The sequence below is a fragment of the Calcarisporiella thermophila genome (assembly GCF_041956535.1).
Source record: "Calcarisporiella thermophila strain CBS 279.70 unplaced genomic scaffold VTP21scaffold_24, whole genome shotgun sequence".
NCBI classification, from domain to species: domain Eukaryota; kingdom Fungi; phylum Calcarisporiellomycota; class Calcarisporiellomycetes; order Calcarisporiellales; family Calcarisporiellaceae; genus Calcarisporiella; species Calcarisporiella thermophila.
Window position 1 is genome coordinate 393,788 of NW_027192214.1, and position 22,795 is coordinate 416,582.

The 22,795-nt window shown below is 50.2% G+C and overlaps 10 protein-coding genes across 10 annotated transcripts; 8 read left to right on the forward strand and 2 right to left on the reverse strand.

The window, feature by feature from the left end:
- Positions 1–94: 94 nt before the first annotated feature.
- VTP21DRAFT_5946 (uncharacterized protein) lies at positions 95–3,655 on the forward strand (the record flags this gene model as incomplete). Its single annotated transcript, XM_069396522.1, has 6 exons — positions 95–132; positions 200–248; positions 316–445; positions 516–1,765; positions 1,842–3,051; positions 3,129–3,655. 6 exons carry the CDS (start codon positions 95–97, stop codon positions 3,653–3,655), a joined length of 3,204 nt encoding a protein of 1,067 aa, XP_069247601.1.
- A 605-nt stretch (positions 3,656–4,260) lies between these two features.
- On the forward strand, positions 4,261–4,905 carry VTP21DRAFT_5947 (uncharacterized protein; the record flags this gene model as incomplete). The annotated part of the gene is made up of 2 exons (XM_069396523.1): positions 4,261–4,420; positions 4,493–4,905. 2 exons carry the CDS (start codon positions 4,261–4,263, stop codon positions 4,903–4,905), a joined length of 573 nt encoding a protein of 190 aa, XP_069247602.1.
- A 644-nt stretch (positions 4,906–5,549) lies between these two features.
- Positions 5,550–6,827, forward strand: VTP21DRAFT_5948 (uncharacterized protein; the record flags this gene model as incomplete). Its single annotated transcript, XM_069396524.1, has 5 exons — positions 5,550–5,630; positions 5,866–5,971; positions 6,038–6,164; positions 6,363–6,501; positions 6,720–6,827. The coding sequence occupies 5 exons, from the start codon at positions 5,550–5,552 to the stop codon at positions 6,825–6,827; spliced, it is 561 nt and encodes a 186-aa protein (XP_069247603.1).
- A 27-nt stretch (positions 6,828–6,854) lies between these two features.
- Positions 6,855–8,754, forward strand: VTP21DRAFT_5949 (uncharacterized protein; the record flags this gene model as incomplete). The annotated part of the gene is made up of 2 exons (XM_069396525.1): positions 6,855–6,968; positions 7,030–8,754. The coding sequence occupies 2 exons, from the start codon at positions 6,855–6,857 to the stop codon at positions 8,752–8,754; spliced, it is 1,839 nt and encodes a 612-aa protein (XP_069247604.1).
- A 106-nt stretch (positions 8,755–8,860) lies between these two features.
- Positions 8,861–10,386, forward strand: VTP21DRAFT_5950 (uncharacterized protein; the record flags this gene model as incomplete). Its single annotated transcript, XM_069396527.1, has 3 exons — positions 8,861–9,048; positions 9,525–9,682; positions 9,755–10,386. 3 exons carry the CDS (start codon positions 8,861–8,863, stop codon positions 10,384–10,386), a joined length of 978 nt encoding a protein of 325 aa, XP_069247605.1.
- Positions 10,387–10,846: 460 nt separating this feature from the next.
- VTP21DRAFT_5951 (uncharacterized protein) lies at positions 10,847–11,564 on the forward strand (the record flags this gene model as incomplete). Its single annotated transcript, XM_069396528.1, has 4 exons — positions 10,847–11,046; positions 11,155–11,235; positions 11,314–11,416; positions 11,487–11,564. The coding sequence occupies 4 exons, from the start codon at positions 10,847–10,849 to the stop codon at positions 11,562–11,564; spliced, it is 462 nt and encodes a 153-aa protein (XP_069247606.1).
- Positions 11,565–11,636: 72 nt separating this feature from the next.
- VTP21DRAFT_5952 (uncharacterized protein) lies at positions 11,637–11,997 on the forward strand (the record flags this gene model as incomplete). Its single annotated transcript, XM_069396529.1, has 2 exons — positions 11,637–11,708; positions 11,773–11,997. The coding sequence occupies 2 exons, from the start codon at positions 11,637–11,639 to the stop codon at positions 11,995–11,997; spliced, it is 297 nt and encodes a 98-aa protein (XP_069247607.1).
- A 563-nt stretch (positions 11,998–12,560) lies between these two features.
- Positions 12,561–16,880, reverse strand: VTP21DRAFT_5953 (uncharacterized protein; the record flags this gene model as incomplete). Its single annotated transcript, XM_069396530.1, has 11 exons — positions 12,561–14,325; positions 14,399–14,470; positions 14,536–14,673; positions 14,743–15,003; positions 15,065–15,753; positions 15,817–15,849; positions 15,926–16,131; positions 16,204–16,305; positions 16,360–16,452; positions 16,521–16,642; positions 16,708–16,880. 11 exons carry the CDS (start codon positions 16,878–16,880, stop codon positions 12,561–12,563), a joined length of 3,654 nt encoding a protein of 1,217 aa, XP_069247608.1.
- Positions 16,881–17,466: 586 nt separating this feature from the next.
- VTP21DRAFT_5954 (uncharacterized protein) lies at positions 17,467–20,178 on the forward strand (the record flags this gene model as incomplete). The annotated part of the gene is made up of 8 exons (XM_069396531.1): positions 17,467–18,021; positions 18,089–18,265; positions 18,332–18,556; positions 18,625–18,715; positions 18,782–19,083; positions 19,143–19,223; positions 19,286–19,367; positions 19,436–20,178. The coding sequence occupies 8 exons, from the start codon at positions 17,467–17,469 to the stop codon at positions 20,176–20,178; spliced, it is 2,256 nt and encodes a 751-aa protein (XP_069247609.1).
- Positions 20,179–20,743: 565 nt separating this feature from the next.
- On the reverse strand, positions 20,744–22,464 carry VTP21DRAFT_5955 (uncharacterized protein; the record flags this gene model as incomplete). The annotated part of the gene is made up of 5 exons (XM_069396532.1): positions 20,744–20,885; positions 20,954–20,999; positions 21,068–21,379; positions 21,454–21,786; positions 21,918–22,464. 5 exons carry the CDS (start codon positions 22,462–22,464, stop codon positions 20,744–20,746), a joined length of 1,380 nt encoding a protein of 459 aa, XP_069247610.1.
- Between the last annotated feature and the right edge of the window lie 331 nt (positions 22,465–22,795).

Below are 22,795 nucleotides of genomic sequence, written 5' to 3' on the forward strand. Positions count from 1 at the left end.
CAAAGACGCGCATATACGGGCCATTTGCCCCCATTCCCTATTCTTTTCGCTTCCAAGTCCTCTGCATCGAGCTTTCCCCGGAGGCCATGCGATTATGTCTCCCCTAAAGTGCGCACAATGCAACCACTACGTGTAAGTGATTTAGCTCTTGTGATCATCTCTGCCGGGCTGCCCATTCACACCTGTGTCGGCTATGAAGTTTTGTACTAGATTCCATTTCCATTAATAACCAAATCTATCATCCGGCCGTAAGCATGATCCTTCCTTGGGATTCCATAGTAGAATTCTAATCATGGCCATTGTATCTTTTATCAGTGCTTTACTTGTCATCTCTGTAAAACGCATCTCACCTCTAACGACTTCATCCTCTATGATCGTAATCCCTATTGCCTTAAGCACGTCCCGATTCGAAAAGCTGAAACTCCAAAAATGATTCGAAATCCAGGTTAGCTCGTGATGGTTGCTAAGTTGTTGCCCGAAGGCGTTTTTAACTGAAAAAGTAACCTGCATCGTAGGAATAGTTAATGCACCCAACAGTCGTGCCGATTCCCATTGCCTTAATAACACCTCAACTTCGAGTAATTCTGACGCGAAGCGCTCCTCACAAAATAGTAGTATTGATGAGTGGCTTTTGCGTCTTTCACAATGCGATGTCGATGTCAATCTTTCCCATATCAACTCTGCCTCCACCCCCATTCAGACACATGCACCTCACCCTGCTGCAACCCCCACCCCCTCCGCCAACCCGGCATCCCCACTCCATAGGTCCCCCTCATTAGAACAAGCATCGACTTTGCAGCTACAGAGTGACCTCTCCCTATCCTCTCCCTCGCTTGCTGACTCTTCGCCCAACCGTTCACAGCTATTGTCAACGCCAGTGTCCTCGATGGAGAACTTGCCCATCTGGAAACAATACGCTACCTCCCCGATTGACAAAGCGGGATTTTACTCGTATAACTTTTCCGGCTCCTCCGCCTCTTGCGAACATCAGCACCCTAGCAAACTAACGATGATGCCCGTGAGCCCAACCAAATCCGAATATATCCTCCGCCGTCGTGACTCCAGCGACACGCTTTATTCACAAAAATCCAATGTATCGAATTCTGCATTGAGACTGACTTCCCGGCTCTCCAACATCAAGTCTTCGATAGTGGGGGTAACGCAGTCGATGAAGAATCTAGCTCACCGCGCCTCGGTCCGAAGAGGGACCCCAAGGCGATCCTCGGAAAAAACCCTCAATTGGACACCAAAGCTTGGAAACTCGCCCCCCTCCACCTCTCCTTCCAGCGGGCAGTTCTCGACTTCACCCGCCAGCTCGCTAAGGAGCTCCGATGTCGTTCGAAACGAACCTGGCATGGAGGTGCGCCCGTCACCGAGAGAGTGTGTAAAATCGCTCGAAACCTCGACTGAGAGCGGCAAGGAGAACCTCCCCGAGCCTATCTTCCGTACACGCCTCACCAATTTGACGCGACGAAAGCCGGTCAAACTCTCCATCGATATGACCCTTATTCAGGCCAAGAGGGACGCGAGCGACAGCCAGGGGAGCGAGGCCGCCAGAGAGGCCTATGACAAGGACCGAACCCCGACCCAATCCAATAAGAGACTCTCGCTGCTCTCCCAGTCTCCCATGCATACTCCCGTGGACGAGAGGGCAGCCCAGTCTAAAGCGGGCTCTGGTAGAGGCGACGCGCAACTGGCGGAGACGCTTGGGCTAACCGATCCCTTTGCATTCAATTGCCTCGTGGATGATTCGAAGAAGCGAAAGGTATCGAACTGTGAAACGGATTCTTGCCGCCATTGCTTCAAGGTGTTTGCTAACCCATCCTCCCCCTCCTGAATAGACTGCCTTTTTGCAGCCCTCCCCTTCGATCATGCTTGCCAACGTGACGGTGGTCACCCTGGAAAAGTCATTGAGCAAGAAGTGTGAAGACTTGGCCCACACTCTCCAGCGGCCGTCCACCCAACCCCTGCCATGTATCGAGGATATCCTCGATATCTCAGGCCAGATCCAGAATATCGTTGCCGCCGGCGAGGGCAACGTCAAAGATCTGTCGCTTGCGCGCACGTACCTTACCGAGTGGGCGAGGCAATTGGCCCCGACCGTCATGCAAAACAAGGACAACGAGAGAATCGTGGTGGATGCTGTGAGGGGGGTGGAGAGCACGGCTCGGGAGTGCGTGCTCGATTTCCTAGAGGGGCCTAGAAGATTGGTCGTGCCCACCACGAAATACCAGATAGAGGGGAGAAATCGCCGCCAGGGAGGGTACGAGGTGCCGCGCCCTGCCGACCCCGGAAAGCCCGTGGACTATGGGGGCGCTGCCGTCGATCATATGGACACCGGGTGTGAGTGGTTCCGCTTCTATTTTCTCGGAAAAGAGCACCGAACCTACTGCGGCGAGGTCGAGGGGCTGGGGAAGGTGGTGATCTCCGCGGTGCGGGAGCCATTGACGAACGTGCTCGCCCCCACTTCCCCCGAGAGCGCGCGGGGGACCCACTATCAGTACCGCCTGATTGTGCGGCGGAGAGAGCTCCCCGACATCCGGCTCGTGATTCCCGAGTGGGCGGTGGCCCTCCCGCATCCCCGCTCCTTCCTCTCGCTCAGGCGGGATGCGCAGCAGGCCCAGGCTTCGCTCTGGGATGAGGTGGTGCGCATGTCCCATCCCAAGATCGACCCCGCGCACCTGCACATGCTCCCGGTGGACCCCTTCGAGTCGCGGCTGCTCAAATTGGACGAGATGCGGTTCTCGCGGCGCTACAAATTCGGGGTCCTGTACATTGCGCCCGGCCAAACGAGCGAGGAGGCGTGGTTTGCGAACCGAGAGGGCAGCGCGGCGTTCAACCGGTTCTTGGAGGTGCTCGGCCGCAAGGTCCCCCTGAAGGGATTCGACGGCTTCACGGGGGGGCTGGACACTAGAGGGGGGGAGAGCGGCGAGTGGACGTACTACGATCGAACCTGGCGCGAGTTCGAGGTTGCCTACCACGTTTCCACGCTTCTCCCCTTCCGCGAAGGCGACCGCCACCAGATCGCACGCAAACGGCACATCGGTAATGGTGAGTAGAGGAGGGGGGGGGGGGAGGGGGTGCCTCCCGGTATTCATTGCTCTTGCTAATTCGCCTTCCTCCCTTAGATATCGTTTGCCTCGTGTTCCTAGAGGGGGAGCAGGCTTTCGACCCCGCGGCCATCAAGTCCCAGTTCCTGCACATCTTCATCGTGGTGTGTCCCGAGCCGGGCGACGCATACCGCGTCGAGGTGGTGGTGGACCGCAAGGTGCCCGAGTTTGGACCCCCGCTTCCGGATCCGCCCGTGTTCCGGGATCCCAAGGAGCTCAAAGCATTTTTGCTGGCAAAAATGATTAACGGGGAGAACGCCGCCTACAAGAGCCCCCGCATCTCGGCGCCGCACCTGCGGGCACGGCAAGGCTACCTCGAAGACATGGTGGCCCAATCGACGAAGGGCGACTCCCCCCTTCCCGCGGAGTCTGACCCGGGTCATGGGGCCAGCGCCAAAATTCCCGTGTCCGCGGAGGCGCTGGGCAAATCCTTGTCCATGCCCACGGATTCGTCCGCGCGGCCCTCCCGACGTGCTACCACGAGCAGGCGCGAGATCAACGCAAAGAATCGACGCTCTCGAGAAGTCATGGAAGCCGTGTCCTAGGGGGAGGGGAGGAGAGCGATCTCCGACGCGTGCGAAGGCCTGTGTTTTCTATTTTTGTGATCCTATCTTTTTTATATCTTTATTGTTTCCTCCCTATATACGTGTGAATGTCCCTCTCTATATCTATCCATCTGTCTGTCTGTCTGCCTATCTAATATTTATATATATATATATATATATATACTTTTCATCTTGCTACTTTATTTGTTTCTTCTTACTTGCATGGTTCATTTTAGTTCATTTCTTCTATTGTAATTTTTTTCCCCCCACCTTCGATTGTGCTCTTATTCGCCCTTTTTCTGTTCTGTTGTTTCACCCCCAACCTCATTTCCTAGGCCACGCTGGACTGCTTCAGGTTTACCTAATTTCTCAGTTAACATGAAATCTGTGTTCATTTGATTAACCATACCGAGGAGGGGAGTTAGGAGAAAACAGTCGCACGATCATGTCATCTTGGGAGAAGTTTTTCCATATTAAGCGGGCGTTGGATGGATACTTCTGACGAATTTCTAGTGTTTCGCTTTTTTTTTCCACACCTCCCTCCACTTCCTCTCTCGCCTCTTTTTTTTCCATTCTATGATCTTGAGCTGGTCTTTCCTCTCACCATGAACCATCTTGGATACGCGCTTCTCCTGGCCTTCTTCATGCTGGCCGGCGCGCTCGCACAAACCTTCAGCGCGCCCGTGATCACATCCACATCCACGACCCGCGCCGCCTCCTCGGAGAACGGCGAGAGCACCATCGACATCCCGAGCATTCCGACGGGTAGTCCCATCTGACATGATTGTTTCACCACCGAGTTCCCACCCATTAACCCTCCCCATTGCCCCATGGTAGGCTGCCCGAACTGCCCCAAGAAGAGGCCTCCCAATTGCTCCAATGTGTTCTGTGCCATGATCCAGCCCCTCTGCCCCACCGACTGTCCGCGCGGCTGCCTGTTGTACAACACGGATCCATGCTGTACCAACCTAGGCGTGCCTTACTGCGACAACTCGCCGGTGCCAAGCACCACGCCAGGAACCTCCACTCCAAGTACGGGAGGCACCGGCACCACGCTGCCCGGAACAACCACGCCGCCGCCGTCGACGCCGCCGACCGGCAGCCCCTCGGCGCCGTCCACGGGGGGAACAGGAGCCGTGAACACGACGACCCCGCCGCCTACCCTGTCGCCCAAGAGCGAGGCAGCCACGATGGGAATGGAGACTTGGCTACTGCTCGCGCTCTACGGTGCCTGGTACCTGCTCTTCTAGAGATCCCCGGGGTGCAGGCCAAGACAATGAAGAAGGAGAAGGAAGGAGTCATAAAATAATCAATTCATTTCACACAAAGAAACCATCTTCTCACCCTGCACTCTAGTCCTACTCTAGTTTATTTTTTTTCTTCTCCCCTCGGGCACCTCAGGTTTCCTAGCTATGTCCCAGTTTATTGGTTTGTAATTATAGTGTTCCCTGTAGTTGTTTTATTGTTTTTTAAGTAATATAAAAAATGGACGTCCCACCATTATGATTGTATCCAAAGTTCCTTGCCACTTAGGAAAAAGGAACCCCTCTCTATTACGCGAATCCTCTGACCTCTTTCGACCCCTTTTCGCGTCTTTTGTCAAACGGCCACAACCAAACCATTCAACTCCGCCATCCACGTCTGAAACACGGCTATACCTGTGAGAAGCACAAAAGCACCAAACTCCTGTTGTAGCTCTGGAAAAGAAAAATGAAAATAAAACCTCGTGAAACCCACACTCCATCAGAGTAGCTTGTTTCTGGGGAAGGAGGAAGGGAAGAGACGCTCTGACGAAGGGGGGCAGCCGAATCCTCAGGCAATCTTGTCGAGTCTGAAATCAGTCCCCCCCCCCCCAAAGTCAAAGCCACCAAGGCTCTCTGCGTTTCCATAGATTATGCATCAGCGGTCTTCTACGGGATTCAGCAAGGATGGCCGCTGCACCTGGACGCATCCTGGAAATGATGCAGCATCAAAAGTAAGCGACCCTCATGCCTTCCGTGGTGTGGGATTCAGTGCTGCGAAGTAGGAGAGCCAACGGCCAATGCACCCTCTCCAGCCACGCCCCATGCATCCTAATTGATTCCGCTTTCGTTCTCTGCACGTGACGGGTGACGACGCACTGGAGAGCCGTTAGGGCGTAGGGTGCGGGAGAGAGAGAGATGCGGCAAGAAGGGAATAGCTCAGCGGGCCACGGCACCATTAGGGTTTAGCGTGACGGCGAATCGAGCTCGATCCGTGCCAAGGTGGTTGGTGGGCTAAAATTAGGACGGGCAAACGGCAAAAATTCCGCGGTTTTCGTGGCAAATAGGAGAGCCGGTAGCGAGTGAGGGGGCAGGCTAACAATAGCCACATCGCGAGATTCGAATTGCCCTGGAAAGAAAGGAGGCCTGGATCCGAGCGAGGATCAAGGCCTCGCGCTCTGGCTACCGTGGGCCGAAAATAATAGCCTTGGCACAGCCTCCGCATCCACCATCGCCCCTAACACATGTGCTGTAGAGGCAAGGACGGAGTCAGCCCTCATTTAGGGCGGGGGGCTTATCGCGGGAGCTTGGAGGCAGAGGAGGGGAGTAGAGGAGCAGACCCAACCAAGCTAGAGCAAACAAAAATAGAACGATAGAGTTGATCAGTCAGGAGAAACAGGATTGCATGGATGCGATCCGTCTCCAAGCCCCTTCTCTGGGACCGCGCGCTGCTAAGCTACTGTTAGAGCCGGCTGCGTCGTGCTGCTGAGCGCCTGGGCGGCGTCGGCCGCGGAGGGTTGGGCGCGGAACCCACGCGATGGCCTGGAGAGCAGCGGACCCCTACTTTCCGGGCAGCCCACAGGGGAAGGAGGAGCCCGTGGCAGGGTGAGGCATGAGTCCTGCTGGACCAAAGCCCTTGCAACGGGGCGCGCTGATTGGGCGGGACGCTGGATTTTGAGTTGCTCAAATTTTTTTTAGACGGCTCGAATGGGCACCCACTTTTCTGTCCCTACTCTTCCCTCTTGATTGTCTTTTGACCCGCGGCTTCCAATCCTTCTCTTTGCTCATCTCCTCTCTCCCCCTACTTGGGCCCGCTTCTTCAGCTTCTAGCCTTGCATCCTCCCTCTTCTTCGCCAATTGCCCTCATCATTGCATTGAATTCACCGCTTCTGTTAAGCATTCTTCCCGCCTTTCCATTGATTCTGCATTAGTCCCGAGTGCCCATCATGTGTTGTGGAATGGCAAGGTGGAAACGAGAGGTGGTGGAGGAGCACAAGTTCGACTACGTGGATGTGAATGAATTCTATGACCCAAGTTGCTTTACAAAGATCAAATACTTCTTTGTGTTTGTGGTGCGTATCCGTGGATTGTGCATGGCTGAGGATGTGATTTCATTTCTATCCTTTCATTTAGGTGTTCATCAAATCGTGCCTGGTGTATGCCGCTGATGTCCAGACCGCTGTCTTTCTCCTTCTCCGTGATCGGCTCTTCAGCGGGTTCGATGATCTCAATAAAGATAGGGCCAAATTCGACATCTTTAAGTGGGTTTACTTCGGCTGTATCATCTTTTCCTTCCTGCTGCTGACCTACGACGTGTACCGTGCACGAGCCATTATTGCATCGCGAGACATTGCCTTCTCATTTACCTCGACCATCACGTATCGCTTTTATGTGCTGCGGAGCTACGCCTACTATTGCTTCTTCTCCAGGATCCACGAAAGCAAGACTCGAAGCGACGAGGTCGCCTTCTTCGTGTTTTTCACCCTGAAGGGCTGGAAACGGCTGTTCATAGCCGAAGGGCCTCGTCAGGGTATTGCCTGCTATATTTTGTTCACTCTCTTCAAGAAATACTATGACAATCCGGAAGTTAAAGCTCTATCACCACAGCAGCTTCTCGTTGGTTTTTGGAATGGATATAATAATAATGGGACTGCAAACGGATTGCAAACGGGTGCGCAGCGATTCTCCGTTATTCTGATGAGCTTCACCCTGATCATCTGGATCTTTACTTGTGTTCACGTCACCATCGCCCTCGTCATCTATCCCTTCTTGCTTTGCAAAATCCGGGGCAATTTGAAGGAGTACTGCTGCCACAAAATCGACAAGCGCATCGGCGAGCTTCTAAAGAAGCGTCTCCGCAAACGCATGATCGAAATGGAGAAGATGAGAGAGTATCAAAGCCGCAATGGCGCGCGCTCTCCCCTTGATGGGCCGATGCCCCAGGCCACTCTTCCGGATATTGAAAAGGTGCTTAACCCAGAGAATCAGTCCTATGCACTCTCTCCCAACGCCCACCTGATGCGCCAAGGAACCGTTTTGAGCGAGGCCTCGCGGGTGCATATGCAGTCGCCCTTGCCGATGTCGCCCCCGCTTGCGCCCTATGGCGTCAAAGGAAGGTATCCGCAGCGGCAGAACACGGGCTGGTCGGATGCACAGTCGGTATGGTCGGACGGAGCGAGGTCCTATGCCAGTGAGGCGAGGAAACCGAAGAATATCCGGGACTTGAATGCGCAACAGGCCATGCTCACGGGGCTGGATGCCAAGTCGAATCTGCCCCCCGCCGCTGATTGGGGCGGCAAGATAGAGCATCCCGCCTATTCTCCGGAGCCACCACGACATCACTCCCCCTCTCCCCCGCTTGCCCCCTACTCCCCTCCCACCGCCCACTCGCATCCAGACGGCTCTGCAGAGTACCATCGCTCCATCGCTCGAAGTGACGGCTCCATCGACTCGCAATCATCCTCGGCCCCCCTCTATTCCCACCACCACCCCCAGCCTATGCCCTCCAATTATCCTCCGCGTGAGCAGCCGCAGTATCAACCAACCTACTCGCCGCCCGAAGAGAACGGCTCACAGAGCCATCTGGTCTCCCCCACCCTGCGACACGCGGCGGTCACCACTCCCGAGTATGCACCCCAATATGAAACAGACGAGTTCCAGTGGCAGCAAAGAGATAGGCAGGCCCATGCGCAACCACAGTTTGCACACCCCCAGCAGTATGAGCCCGAGTATTCCCGAAATCCCCCGCATGAATATGAGCATCCCCCTTCGCAGCGACAGTATTCCCGCGACCCGCAAGGGTACCCGCCCGAGTTTGGGCAAAATAGACCCGCCAACTATCGCCAGGGTCACTTTTAGGTGACCCCCCCCCCGCTCCCCTCTCCCTCTCTTTCTCCCTCCTCTCCTCTTAGAATACCCTGCTGATGTCTATATAAATGAATACTAGTAATTCCCCCTTGCTTTGATGCTCTATTCTATTTATGCTCCCTCGATGGCCGGTGTGCTTACTAATGCTACTTTTATCTATTTTGTAATGCCCCTTCGCTTTCCTAGCCATGTTCCTTTAGTTCTCTCTCCACACCCTCCCCTTCCTCTCATTACGGATGTTCATCTGCCTCTTCTCTCTACCCTGCTGTGTTTTGCCTCTGACTGGTTTCATGCGCAAAAATGGACTTTGCTCTTTTCACTAAGTGTACATACTTTAACTCTTTCATCTGAGATCTTTTTTATTATCTATCTCTATCTATCTATCTATCTATTAAATAGTCTATGTTTCTATTCCCCCTAGAGATGAAAAAGTTGCTGGCAAACTTGCTCATCGATGGGTGTCATTTCATTTTTTTTCTTTCTCTCTTGTTTTACCACTCAATAAAATTTGATCTTTGAATAATAACTCCCCATCTAAAGAATCCGAGCACTCTTGGATGTGGCAAAGTCACCTCAGAAAATAGGTACGGGCCGTGGAGATATTCAACTAAGGAGCTTGGGCCAAGGCCAATCAAATCGGGCGCTGGAGAAAATTGCCATTTCCAAGCAAATATCAGGTGGCAAAAACCGATTTTTCTCTTCACACTTTATTCTCCCCCCCCCCTGGTGTGTGGGAAGATGACCCTACTCGTTTATCGTAGTGAAGAAAATGCGCCCATTCCCATTCCTCAAGGAGCGGTGCCCGTTGTCAATGTGGAGAAGGAAATCATGGATCATTTCCACCGAGGCCCTCCTCCATGCTACGTGAGGAATCGGGGTGTGCGGCAAAAGGGGAACGAAATTGAGGTTGACATCGAAGGTAGGCGAGTAGATTAAGAATGGTGGACTATCTCAAGCCGGCTCATGCGCATTTCTTTTTCACTCTATTTAGTCAACAGCAAAAGAGTCGTGGTCTCCATCGCACAATCGCTCTCGCTGCTTCATAGGCCAGGTATGACCGGCGTGGTTGTGTGGGATTCCGCGCTCGCGTTGCTTCTCTTCGCGATGAAGCATCGCCATTGGCTCCAGCTCTCCAGCATGCATGTGCTTGAGCTCGGGTGCGGCGTTGGCTTGGTGGGGATTGGCCTGGGCTATCTCACACGGGGGTGCATCCTCACCGACCGAGCCAGCGTGGTGGAACTGGCTCGAAAAAATATCCGCCGAAACCCTGGGATCCAGGAAAAGGTAACGGCAAGAGAGCTGCTGTGGGAGGTCAAGGACGACATTCCTCTTCCCGCCTGGGTCCGGTGTGATCTTCTCGTGGCTGCGGATTGTGCGTACAACGACGAGGTGATAGAGCCCTTTGTCTCCACGCTCGCCCGCATTTGCAGACAGGGCCGGCGCACCCTGGCCTTGCTCTCCCAGGAGCTGCGGTCGGCCGAGGTGCACGCTATGTTCCTCGAGAGAATACTTGCCGCGGGTTTTGCCATGTACAGGGTGCCCGACCGTATGCTGGAAGGGTTGGGGATTGCGGGGGTGGCCATCTATTTAGCGTGGCTACGGGAAATGCAAGTGGAAGAGTGAGCGGCAGTGTGCTTCTCTTTCTCGCTGTTGCTTCCTTCCAAGAACTCTGCTTCCTTTTTATTTTTGGTTTCTTTGTTCCATGCTTCTTTCTGTATTTGGATTCCTCTTGCTTTGTTTTTTGTGTGTACATTGGTTCGAGCGTTGGAGAACTCTCAATGTGTGTTTTTTTCATTTATTTTTCTTTGTATTTGACCTTGTGAATGACTTGTTTCCTAAACGCTGGCTTTATTCTTTTGTGCTGCTTAAGTGGATGTTGTAAAAAAGGATCTTGAAATAAAATGCTACTCGTTTCCATCAGGTTGATATGGTTCCTATGTCGGACGATTTCATTTTCCCAAGATTAAGCTGGGAGAGCAAGGGGGATCTAGTTAACAGAATTCGGACTAGTTTCAGACATCTGTCAGACGAATCGTCATCGCGCTCTTCATAAAAGGGGGGCGAGCGTTTTTTCTTGCGGTCCATGTCCGATCAAACAGGGATCGAGGGAAATGAAGTGTTCCAAATGACAACCATGAACAAGGATCCAACCAATAATGACGAGGAATCGACACGTCAATCGCTAGAGCTCAAGATCAAGGAGCTGATAGAGACCCTGTTTGAGCTAAGCATCATGGTGTATGATTTTCAGCCGGAGAGCAATGAATTGATATACAAGAAAATGTAATATATCCATCGAAAAGAAATTCAATGTTGCATAGTCCCTATGGGGCTAGGGGAGAGAGGAGACAAATGGAATGCTAACGATGGGTGCTCTTGCTGTTTCCATAGTAACGATTTGGTGCAACACTACTCGAGCCTCGATCATATGAAAGATTTACTTGAGCTGCAAATACCACAAGAAGTGGTTCGGTAATGCAACCCTCTTTGGCCTCTGCACCGGCACACCCCTCCTTTGCCTGGTATTAACCCAATCTTCTTTCTCCACAGCTATGTCGAGGAAGGGCGAAATCCCGATCTATGCACTCGTGAATTCGTCCAACAAGCCGCAGTGCAAAACCAAGTGACATGCGGAAAAATCGAGGCCATGAAGGTAGGTGGATCTCGTATTTTATTTTTGAAACAAACGCTGAGCCTTCTCTCGATCGGTTGGTCCTATTCAGAATTTCCGCAATGTGTTGAGTGAAGAGATGACGAGAGCATTCCCAGAATTTGCAGATGTCTTAGAGCGGGAGCGGTGACTTCTTCAGCTCCTCTTATGATATTCTTTTTGTTGTGTGTGTGTGTTCTTTCTACTTCATAAGAATCTCTAGATGGCTGTATGTACATCTCTTAATTTCCACGCGTCATTGATTCTCCCCTCTCTCCCCGTATTCCTTTGCTTTGTTATGGCTTGTTTTTCTATGTCTTTCGTTCCTTTTTTCGGTTAATGCATTCTTCTTCCGCTAGCTGTTCCTCTCCGCCCGAACAATTCTTTCTCTTTTTTTCCTCTGGCCTGGAAGGGTCAGCGATGGCATTGGCAGAACCTACCCTCGTTCAAATACAATGAAAACGGATGCTATCATTATGAAGCCAATTGTCTATCTCCTCCCTAGGCAACTTTGCCAATTCGACTCGAGTAGGCAATGTTGTCTTTTGTTCCATGCATCGGCGATCAAGGAGAGATCCGAGTGAATACTAGCATGAGGTAGCGAAAAATGGACCTTAAAGTATATTTTGCTAAAAGAATAAACAAGGTTGCATGAGCGTGTCCCCCTGTGAACTGTATTGCTCGCTGCATTAGATAGCGTATTCTCCTGAGAGTACAGCTATCCAAATGCGAATCCTTCTGCCCCTGCAAGGCATGGAAGGAGACGCTTTCGACCAAGCCATATGGCCCGTTCGATGCGGCTTCCAAATAAAGGAATTTTTCATCAAAACTTCTTTATGTCGGAACTTGAGCCGGTGCGCACTCTATGCAGCACCGTACACATATACAAAAAAGGACACACAGATCAATTGAAATATTGGCATAGAGCACAACAATGTATATACGCTTGTTATTTTTTTATATATATCTATATCAAAAAGAAAGAGGTAATAGCAACAGGTGAACAAACAAACAAAAAGGCTAACAGAAAAAAATGGAAGGCAACGAGAAACTCATAGGGAAACCAGAAAGCAAACAAACCGCGCGCATCGTCTTGAGGTGCAAAATAAAGCGCCGCAGGGGACACCGCCCCTGCTCAGGGCGGCTGTTAACTCTCACTCTCCTTCGATGGCTCCTTGCCCTCATCATGATCCTCTGACCCTTTTCCGTTGTATTCCTTCAGCATCCTCTCCACCTCGTCCAGCACATTCTCGTCCAGCTCGCCCACCACCACCTCCTCCTCCTCTGCCTCCTCCTCCGAAAGCCCCGAGGCCGACTCGGACTCGGATCGCTTCACGCCCAGATACGATGAATTCTGCTTGTCCTCGCCGGCCTCTTCCTCATTGGTGGGCGTCTTTGGAGGGGATTTGGTGGGCGTCTCCAACTTCGAGCTGCTTGCGCTTGCAACCGATGGGGTGGTGGACTTCCTCCCGCCAGCCGAAGGCGTCCCCACCCCACTGCCCAAGCCGTTCCCCCCCACCCGGTTGGCAATCTTGGCCCCCTCGTTCCAGAGAGAGTCGAAAATTTCGCGAGCAAGTCCGCGCTGCCGCTCCAGCTGCGGCTCGAGGAGGACAAAGGAGCGGGCAAAATCCCGATCGAAAAAGCGCTCCAGAACCTCGTCGGCAAGCACCACCATCCGAAACGAGGGGAGCGTCATGCGCAGCTCAATGTCAGCCGTTTGGTTGACGGCGCTGACTCGCTGCTGCAGGTCCATGCCCTGGTCCAGGCGAGGGGCCTCGATTTTCGCCGCGGCGGGCGAGGCGTTGGTCGGGGGGGGCGCTTCCGAATACTCGTAGGCGTTCCGGATGAACGCGGACACGGCATTTAGGTACTGGTCGCTCTCCGCACGCCGAAAAATAAACAGCAGTGTCTCTGCCATCTGCAGCACATCCTCCCGCGTCAGGACGCCATCGCTGTCCCGATCATGCAGGGCAAAGAAGAGCTCCATTTGCGAGAAGAGATCCCCATGCAGTATCTCGCCCAGCCCAAGGACGATGTCCTGCAGCGTGAGCTTGCCCGAGTGAGACGTGTCCCACCGCTGGAAGAGCTTGTCGATGAACTTTCGCCCCACCAAGCTTCGCGGGGCCTCCTGCGCGTCGGCCTCCCCCGCGTTGTTCGCATTGCTCGTGCTGTTTTTCAACGGCTTTCCACGCATGGCCACGTTTTCCCTCCGCTGCAGCTCCTCGTCATCGTGCACCGTGTCGGCCCACGGCGCGATGCTCGCCAGGAAGCTGCGGAATGTCCTCAAGTCCATCCGAGAGTCCGTGCGCTCGCCCTTCTGCAGGGCATAGAACTGGGCCGACTGGAATTTGTCGTAGATAATGGAGATTTCCTCCTTGGTGAACTTGGCCGTGTCCTTGAGGTTGCGGATGGCGCTCCGCTTCGTGTACGACTCGATGTTCGCCACCACCGACAATTGATGCTCGCGGCGGAGCTCCCAGATGCGCTCAGCCGTCACCATGGCAAACTCTCGGGAGGCCACCAGCGTGAGCTCGGAGAAGCGCGTCAAGAGCCGGGCGCGGGGGTTTTTGCTGTTTGGGTACACGCGCTCGTCCAGCGTGGCAAAGTAGTCCTTCAGCACGTTGATGAAAGCGCCGTCATCGCCCGCCTCCAGGAGCTTATCGCCATTCACCTTGAGCACGGCCAGGCCGACTTGGAAGAGAACCTTGGGGCCCTCGAGGAAGAACCAGTCCAGGACCCGGAATGCGTAGATGAGGGGCATCGAGTTGATGTAGAGGCTGAGGAACCAGGGTAGACATGCGACCGAGAGTTGAATGTCCGTCTTCTTGAAATGCTCGTGGAGAACGGGCATGGTGGTCTCAACGAGCTGGGCAAAGATGAGCTGGTCCAGCAGGGCGCCGTACATCGAAGTGCTATACATCACGCAAGAAAGCACCGGTTCAGAACCGTCGACAAAAGCTTGGGCTTACAAAAAGTGTCACCTACCTATAGTAGCCGGGTAAGAGGCGATCGCAGAGGACACTCAGCGTCCAGAACGCTTGCTCTTCGCTCATGTGTCTGTAGGTAGGTCAAATATATACATCATCCACATAGGTAATGCACAGTTCAACGCTAGAACTCACATCAAGATAGCAGAAATGACGATGTTCATTGCCTGGCAATAGCCTAACTCTGGGTTCTTCCACGCATAGGTCGTCAGCACACGTCGCAACACGTCGATACCCTCGGGCGTCTGATAGGCGGGATATTCGGGAAGCGATCTGGCAAGGGGTAGAAAAAACTTGTAAGAACGTTCCGGGCGAAAATCTCGCCGTATATGATCAACCCACCTGTTCAAATCCTTTTCAATTTCGTCGGTCGAAAGCGATGCCTTCCCGGCATGGCTAGAGTAGATTTTCTCGTAGAGACCCTCATTCATGAACCGCAAGTGCATAGCACCGGAGCAGTATTCCCAGATTTCCCCACGCAGTTTATTGGGCAGCCCGACCCGCACAAGCTTGTTGAACGCCGGGGTCCGAATGGTGGTCAGGTTGCGGCCATGCTCCTCAAAGTATTGCTTCCAGAGTTTGAGCTTGCTTTTATCTCGCAACCTACCGCGTGTGTATAGAATAAGAATATGGCATGATCAGATTCAACTCAAATTGTACATACTTCTTCGCATCGCCAAGAAATCCATATTGCAATCCCAGGCCGCCCTTCACCTCATGAGACTTGTCCAGCAATAGCACCTCCGAATAACATGTGGTCAAAAAAGGCTTCAGCATTTTCATGAACTTGACCTGCGCTCGCAAATTCACCTTCAGCACCTCGCAGAAGCTTTCGCTCCGTGTCTTGAGTTCATTCAGGTAGAGGTTGAGTTTCATGTGATGCCAGGTGATGATCGAGAGAGCATAGAGGTGCGATTTTGTTTGGAGACGTTCCACCCGACGGACGGTATAAAGCGGCAGTACAAACGATACAGGTTCGCGCTCGTCAGCTGCAAAAGTGAGGAAGGTCTCGGACAAGAAGAGCCTTCCGTTTGCAACCTCAACACGCCCGTCTGATAACGGCAGACTAAAAACGGCTTTGGACTCCACCATTAAATGCTCAGTCACTGGAAGATTGAAGCGTAGACGGAAGTTGTTGTCGCGTTTCTGTTCCTCAAGTCCCTGCTTGAATGGGCGTGTGAGCTGGACGCGTTCGAGGGTATCTTTCACGTCAGCGAGGCTATTGGAATCACCCATGGCTGCCTCGGCGTCTACATCGTGGAGGGATGTGCCAGAAGAGGCCATCTCAAGGGCTGTGTTCTTCAGAAGTCTTTGCATGGAGAGGCTCGTTAACTCCACTAATGTGTCATAAGTCTAAAAAAGAGGGATATAAAATATTAACTTTCCTTCCCTTATCAAGGTGAAAAACAATGCTACCTCATCCCGATGGAACAGGTTCGAGAAACCATGCTACATGAAAGAATTAAAAGAAACTGTAAGTACGCCATTTGAGAAAAACCGTGAATTAGAGAACTCGGTGGAATACCTCTGTCTTGTCCTTCATAATTATCCGGAGTGAGTCTGAGAACACCCCACGTTTTGATCGCTCCTTCTTCAAATCCTGAATATCCTTCAATTCCAGCACCAGTTTGGTCTCCATTCCCAGCACGTAGGAGTAGAAGCAAAGGTAGTTTTCACTGATGTACATCCAGCCTTGATTGAGGAAGTGACGATGATATGAACATGAATAAACTAAGCGAATACGAAAGAAAAAGGTTAAGCTTCCATTTCTGTGCCGTAGAAGAGGGCTGACCGGCTACTTACAGCTAACGAGACGTTCATTAGCTGGCATGCTAAATGTCTGACGAAATGCTCTCGAAGCAGAGCGCAGCTTCTCATCCGCCGAGAGTTCGTCATCACCAATACCTATACATGAAAATGAGTGACGATATATGAAAGGCACGGTAGGCAAAGACTGACCTGTCTCTGAAACAATAAAGTTAATTTTGGTTACTATCCAGTTTTCTTTCTCAGCCGGATCCTCTAGGACATCGAGCTTTTCTAATAAATTAGCTTAGAAAATGACAAAAATAAGCTCACGCTGTTCTCACTCGATTCTTCAGTAAATAACCAAAATTTACTTTCTATCCAAGTCCAGGCTTGTAATATTTGACTCTCTGACTCGGAAACCGCAATGAGTAAGGAAGGCGCGTTCACATCGCGTCGAAAAAGAATGCGGAAGGGTGGCTGCTTTATCTCAAATCTAAAAATACCGAGGTATGTTATAGTGGAGAACAATTCCAAAAATGCACTTTGTCCATCACTCACACATTCTGGATGGTTCCAAGCACGCTCTTGAGCATGCCCGAGCCGCCTTTTGTTCTTTGAAGCAAGAAATGATCGTTTGTGCGTACGGTGTCCCAAAAGGGATTTATAGTAATGTCTACAGGTGTGGGAAGGGTGAACACTTGCCGAGGCGGTTCACCTGCTAGAGAAGCCATTCTTGCGATGGATGCTAATAATGATTATATCACAGTATCTAATGAGCGGAACTTTTGAGATGAACAAGGTGGCGAAGTGCACTTTTTTTTTCAAGTCAGAGTGGCTTATGAATTAATGGGTCTCACTTGGTTCTCCAAGGCTAGGTAAAAAAGCTAGTGCTCCTTGTTGCACTCTAGGAAAAACGAAAACCCATCCACCCCCAAATGATAATTATTACAAAAACGTGCTTAGTTAACAATTTGAAAGTCCAGTACTGAGGGTAGCGAATTAGAAAAAAATTTTGTACTATATTTGTTGGAAACTTCTTCCTCAACATCAAACTTAATAGTGTGAGCGATTTTGACTAATCGAGGATATATCAATGCGCACATATACCGATTCGAGAAAAGGTTTGAAGTTGAAAAGATTGAAACTGCAATTCTCGCGGCTCTCGATTAACGCGTTTTTACGTGTATCGAGTGAACTTTGGGGAGGGTTAACGTCATCTTTAATTTAATTTGTGCTTGAAATTTTTCGAAAACACTTATTGCCCATTGACGAACCCAATCCCAACCCATCGATTTTCACCGAAACCACCGCAGTTATATGACAACAATAGAGCCCCAGCAAGTGGATCCCACTGCTGCTGATGCCGCTACTGTATTAGACCAACAAGTACGGCGGGTGTTTGGAAATGCGAAGCGAATATGGATGAGCGAACTCCTCAAGCTTGTGGAGCAAGACGAGGCCGAGCAAGGCTTCTCCGTATTCGACGAGGGGACTAAGAACACAATACGGGAATTCGCACGTCAATATCCAACATTTGATGTCAGCGCTGACGAGCTGATTCCTAACCTTGTCGCACTCCTACAATCGCAGCAATCCCAAACGCAGGAGCAGCAGCAGCAACAATCAGAAGCAGTCGAAGAAAGGACAAAAGAAAGCACTCCGGAACCAAAAGAGTACTCAAGTGAGGATCAAGATAGAGAAGAGAAATTGTCGAATGAAAAAGACCAGCCTGCCCTTGCGGAATTTGCAGGAAGAAGGCGTACAACCCCCGTACTGAAAATTGCAACCCCGAGTCGAAGATCGCGAAGACGGGCGGGAGGACGATCTGGAAGTGTTTCTAGCGCAGGAGGATACGAATCAGATCGAGCAGGAGTAAGCTTCACACACGCATTATCTTTCTACTTTTTGAGAACACTTATTCTTTTATTCCTGTTTGTAGAGCCCAGATACTTTGGGAAGATCCACCGATTACTTTGCTCGCTCAACAGACTCGCCCACCAGGCAGCAACGCGTGGAAAGCCCATCACTTCCATGGCCGGATCCCTCCCTCAATGGCAACCCAGAGTTTGGGCCTGATGAGGGGTTAATCACAATGAACGAATTTTTCCATCCAGATGTATGGTGCTACCTATTTCATATGCATTTTACACTCATTAACGTCTTATTTTTGCGATTATTTTAGCTTCCCCCTGGAACTACGGTTGAGCAATTGTTAGAAGAAAATAAGGAGCTACATCAAAAGCAGCGTCAGGCAGAGGAGATGGAGAAGCAGCTCCATCAACGGGAGGAGGAAATCCAAAGACTACGACGTGAGCAGCGAGATTTGAATGGTCAATTTCTGTCTCTCAAACGTGAGAACAACGAGCTCTTGAACAGAGAGAAGAAGAGGGCGAGTGAAATATCCCAGGTATATCTTTATTAATATTACCGTTTCATTTCAACAAACCTGACGCAATTATTTTATTTTTCATTAAGCTTCAAGAGGAACTCTCCAAGGCCGTCAAAACAGCTAACGATAACAAGCGTTCGAGTGAACAGAACATGAGACTGTATGATTCTAAATCAGGTTAGTTTCATTTACTTATTCCGGGATCATTTTTGAAAAATCAAATATACTTTCTGCAATTTCCAGAGGAGGTTGGTAAACTTCAACAAGTCATGCGCCAGAAAGAGCAGCACCAACAAGCGCTGCAGAACAGCATCAATGAGCTCGAGGACGAAAAGCGACGTCTCACTATCGAAAAGGACCGGTTCGAGTCTGCAGCGCGTGATTTGCGACACGAGCTACTCTCGGTGGAATTGGAACGTGACAACGTCAACAACGATCTACAACGCATGGAAGAAGCCTATCAAGAACTGAAAAAGCGATATGAAGAAGCTCGATTAGAGAGATCAAGTGCCGGAGTTGTATCGAAACGCCCAGAGGCTGTCAAGGTTAATTTGAATTTGAAAGATATTTTTTAGCTCCTACTGATATTTTTATTTTCTTGCAGACGCTTCATTCGGAACTACTTGATTTGGGTCTGCGTGAGCCAAATGATCCGCTCAAACGCTCATGGTCTCGCAATTCCCAGGTACCCAAACGAATTATTTTACTGAAATTTAAGATTGTTTTATAACCTTTTTTTTTTAATAGACGGACCGCGTTAAATCTCTCGAAGAGAAAGTCGAGTATTACAAGCAAGAAGCAGATAAAGCACGTTCAAAATCACTAAGCGGTATTTACACACATGCTCTTTCTTTTTTCGTGCTCAAGCGTTCCATATTTATTTTTATTTTTAAATAGTGCAAGAGCAATACCAGACTTACCGGGCTACCATGGAATCCGGCAAACAGCAGCTCCGTGAGCAGATCCAGACTCTCGAGCTAGAGCTTCATCGCCAAAAGGAGGCCAATCTAGTCCTGTCTTCAGCGACTGGCCCCTCCATGTCTGAGGTGGGCGTTCAACATGTTCCTGTCATGCAAGATCGCGATGTTCAAACCCAGACGACCACTCATACTATCTCTGTGCAATGCGAGCCGTTGCTCAGGGCAGAGGCATCTGTCCAATGTGCGCTGGGTGGCAGCAGTCTTGAAGGTGATAGAGAGATCAGAATAAGACAGCAGGTGCTAGCCTCAGAACTCAGCGTGCAGGCTGCGTTGGTGGAGGGATTACTAAAGACGCACAGAGAACGTAGCAAGAAGAAGGCTGAATCCCTTGCCGGCCAACAAGAAGCTGCTCGCAATACCTTGGGCACTTCCCACGCTGCCCCTCTCCCCTCGGCCATCACCACTAAACCCCCTCTCGCCTCTGTCCAGAGCTTGCGGAACGATTTCTTCGGCTCGGTCACGGTTATCGCTATTGTGGTTTATTTGCTTGGTGTAATCTCCTCAAAGTGGATGCAATCTCATCCTGATCCCGACTTCCCCTTGCCGGGGTGGGCAGGCGGTTTCGCATCTGTGCACTCTAGAAGTGGTATGATGGAAATGTTTGTATATTGGTGGGAAACATTGCTTTGGAGCGGCGACTCGGCAGGTTTACCTACGTAGTTTTTTCTTCACGTTTGTATGCCTATATAAACACTCTACATTACTATACTAATTTGACGATTTTTCTTTATTTTTTCATCCGCTTATATTTATAACCCCATTGTTTGTGAACAATAATATCTTATAGTGTCCAGCTGTATATTTGTAAACCACTCTCCTTTTTAAGCACCATCTCTCTTCCTCCTTTATTTCCACTCTATATCTGCAAATTTTGTTTTCGCTTTCTGCTCTCTACGTAATAATATTTAGCGTTTTTATCAGTGATTTTTTTTTTCAAGGAATATAGCTCAATTCTGAAGGAAATAAACGCAATGCAGAACTGCATTGATATTTTTCGAAGATTCTATTGTTTCAAGCTTTCACCGGTGGAGTTAGAGAGCTCATATTAGAAACTCATACGAGTTGAGAGAATCCAGGAGAAGATAGCCATTTCTTTGAACTTTATTCTGCTGCAACTAAAATAGTATTTGGTAAACATCGATGGAAAGTTAAAAAAAAAGGGGGGGGGGGAGGTAAAGTGTCAATCATCTAAAAGAGAAAACTACGGAAAATGTAATGTATCAAATTAAATGATAAATATTTGGTTAGTGTCGATGGGATGTGAGGAAGAGAGCTGTGGTTTTTGCGTGTACTTGGTTAGGAGAATTTGCCTCATGCTCACAAGAAGCTGTCTATATGAAATAGGCTGTTGCTGAACAGAGTTCATGCTATCGAGGGAAAGTAGGGATAAAAAGTTATATATGGCCCAACTTCAGGAGGAATCCTAGAAACCTACACTGAAATAAAAGCAAAGCTCATAGCACCAGTATTCATGCCCGCCTCTGTTAGAAATCAAAAAGGAACTTAGTCAGAAGACGCCGTGGTTAAACATTGATCCAATATCCTCTACCGGTTGTGTCTGCCGATGTTTGGTTATCCTTGCATCCTCCAAGAGATATCACATCCGCTGGACTCCCTCTCGATTGCTTGGCATATTCTCGGCTCTTCTTGCCCCTTGTCAGCATCGTTCCAATCGTACTGACGGTCTTGAAAATACCACCAATATCTCCGCGGAGATAATCTCCACCCATGCTCATCAGAGAGGAGCCCGCGGTAGAAACAATGGTGGTTTCTTTAAGTGTACCTTGTGTGCTGTACATGTATGGAAGATCCAGGGCTGACCCGGAATGGCAAGAGTCAAAGATGGCAGTAAGTCGGCATCCTAATACAACCACAACAAAGTCAGTGTACCTAAGGCATAAAAGAATAAAGGATACTATCAAAAGAGCGGTATACCTGGAGGCAGTGGTCTCACCAGATGATAGTGCATTTCGTCATCGACAATCATTCCGGCTACCGAGTGGTCCACCGGGTATATTGTTTCATCCATCCCATCTTCTTCGTCTCCGTCAAGATCTCTTGTTTGGCCTCCGTGGCCAGAAAAATGGAAGAAGAAGGAGTCGTTGGGCTTTGCGTCGCGCACGAGCCACTGGCAGGCCGCCACTATGTTTGCTCGAGTTGGCTGGAACTTGGGATCTTTTTGATCATCCGTCAGTAAAACCATATCGCCTTCACGCCAGCCGCGAGACTGGAGGAAATTTTTCATATTTTTAACATCGTTGATGCAGCCTAATTTATAAATAAGCAGCGATAAGTTGGAGGCAGAAAGCGAAACGGCAGAGACAGAGAATAACGAGGAAAGAAAAAAAGAGATGCAAAAAAAAAAGCAATCCAAAAATTTGGAATGGAAAATGCCCTACCTCTCAATTCTCCTTTCTGCCCAAAATAGTTGATTCCAATAAGCACTGCTTTTCTCGCCCCGGTGCAGTTACTTATTTGATAGTTATTTGGAGCAGGACCCGTAATTGGGTTCATGTGGCCGATCATTGCATCTCCCGCATTCGGAGTTGTGGGTGGATAATAAGTTGTATTCGGACCATATGGCTGTGGAGGAGGGGGATAAGGTGATCCATTAGAAGATTGCGGGGGAGGAGGGCCTTGAGGTGGAGGGTAGGCCGCATGTCGATCATTAGCAGGAGGGGGATAGTAAGGCCCATTTGAAGGAGGGGGCGGTGGATAAGCGGAAGGTGTATAGGGTGGGGGCGGGGGAGGATACGCATTGGAAGGCGGATAGGCATTAGAAGGTGGATAAGCATTTGGGGGCGGATACGAATTGGGAGGAGGATACGTATTGGAAGGAGGATAAGCGTTGGGAGGTGGTGGATAAGCATTAGAAGGGGGCGGGTAATAGTTTTGAACCGGTGGTTGCGTTCCGTATTGTGCTCTGTACTGGCTGCCGGGATACATGGTGTGCAGATGGATGTTTTTTCAGATCAGTGGTTGGTTTACTAATGACGATTAAATGATCCAGAAAAATGAGATCAGCCTTGAACAGTGTACCTGCCACCCAAGAATTTTTGAGCTAAGATATCCATGAAACCGGTGTGGCTCGAAAAACCTGGAGCCGCAGCAATTGAATCTGCTCCGTGAAAGTTATCGAGTCAGATTTATGGCGCGGTTTTAAGTGAAAGCGTTTTAAATTAGTCACCTCTAGCATTAATATATCTGAAAAAGAGGAGGTCGTCGTAAACCTACTAGCATATATAATAAAAAATGGACACCAATCTATTACAATACG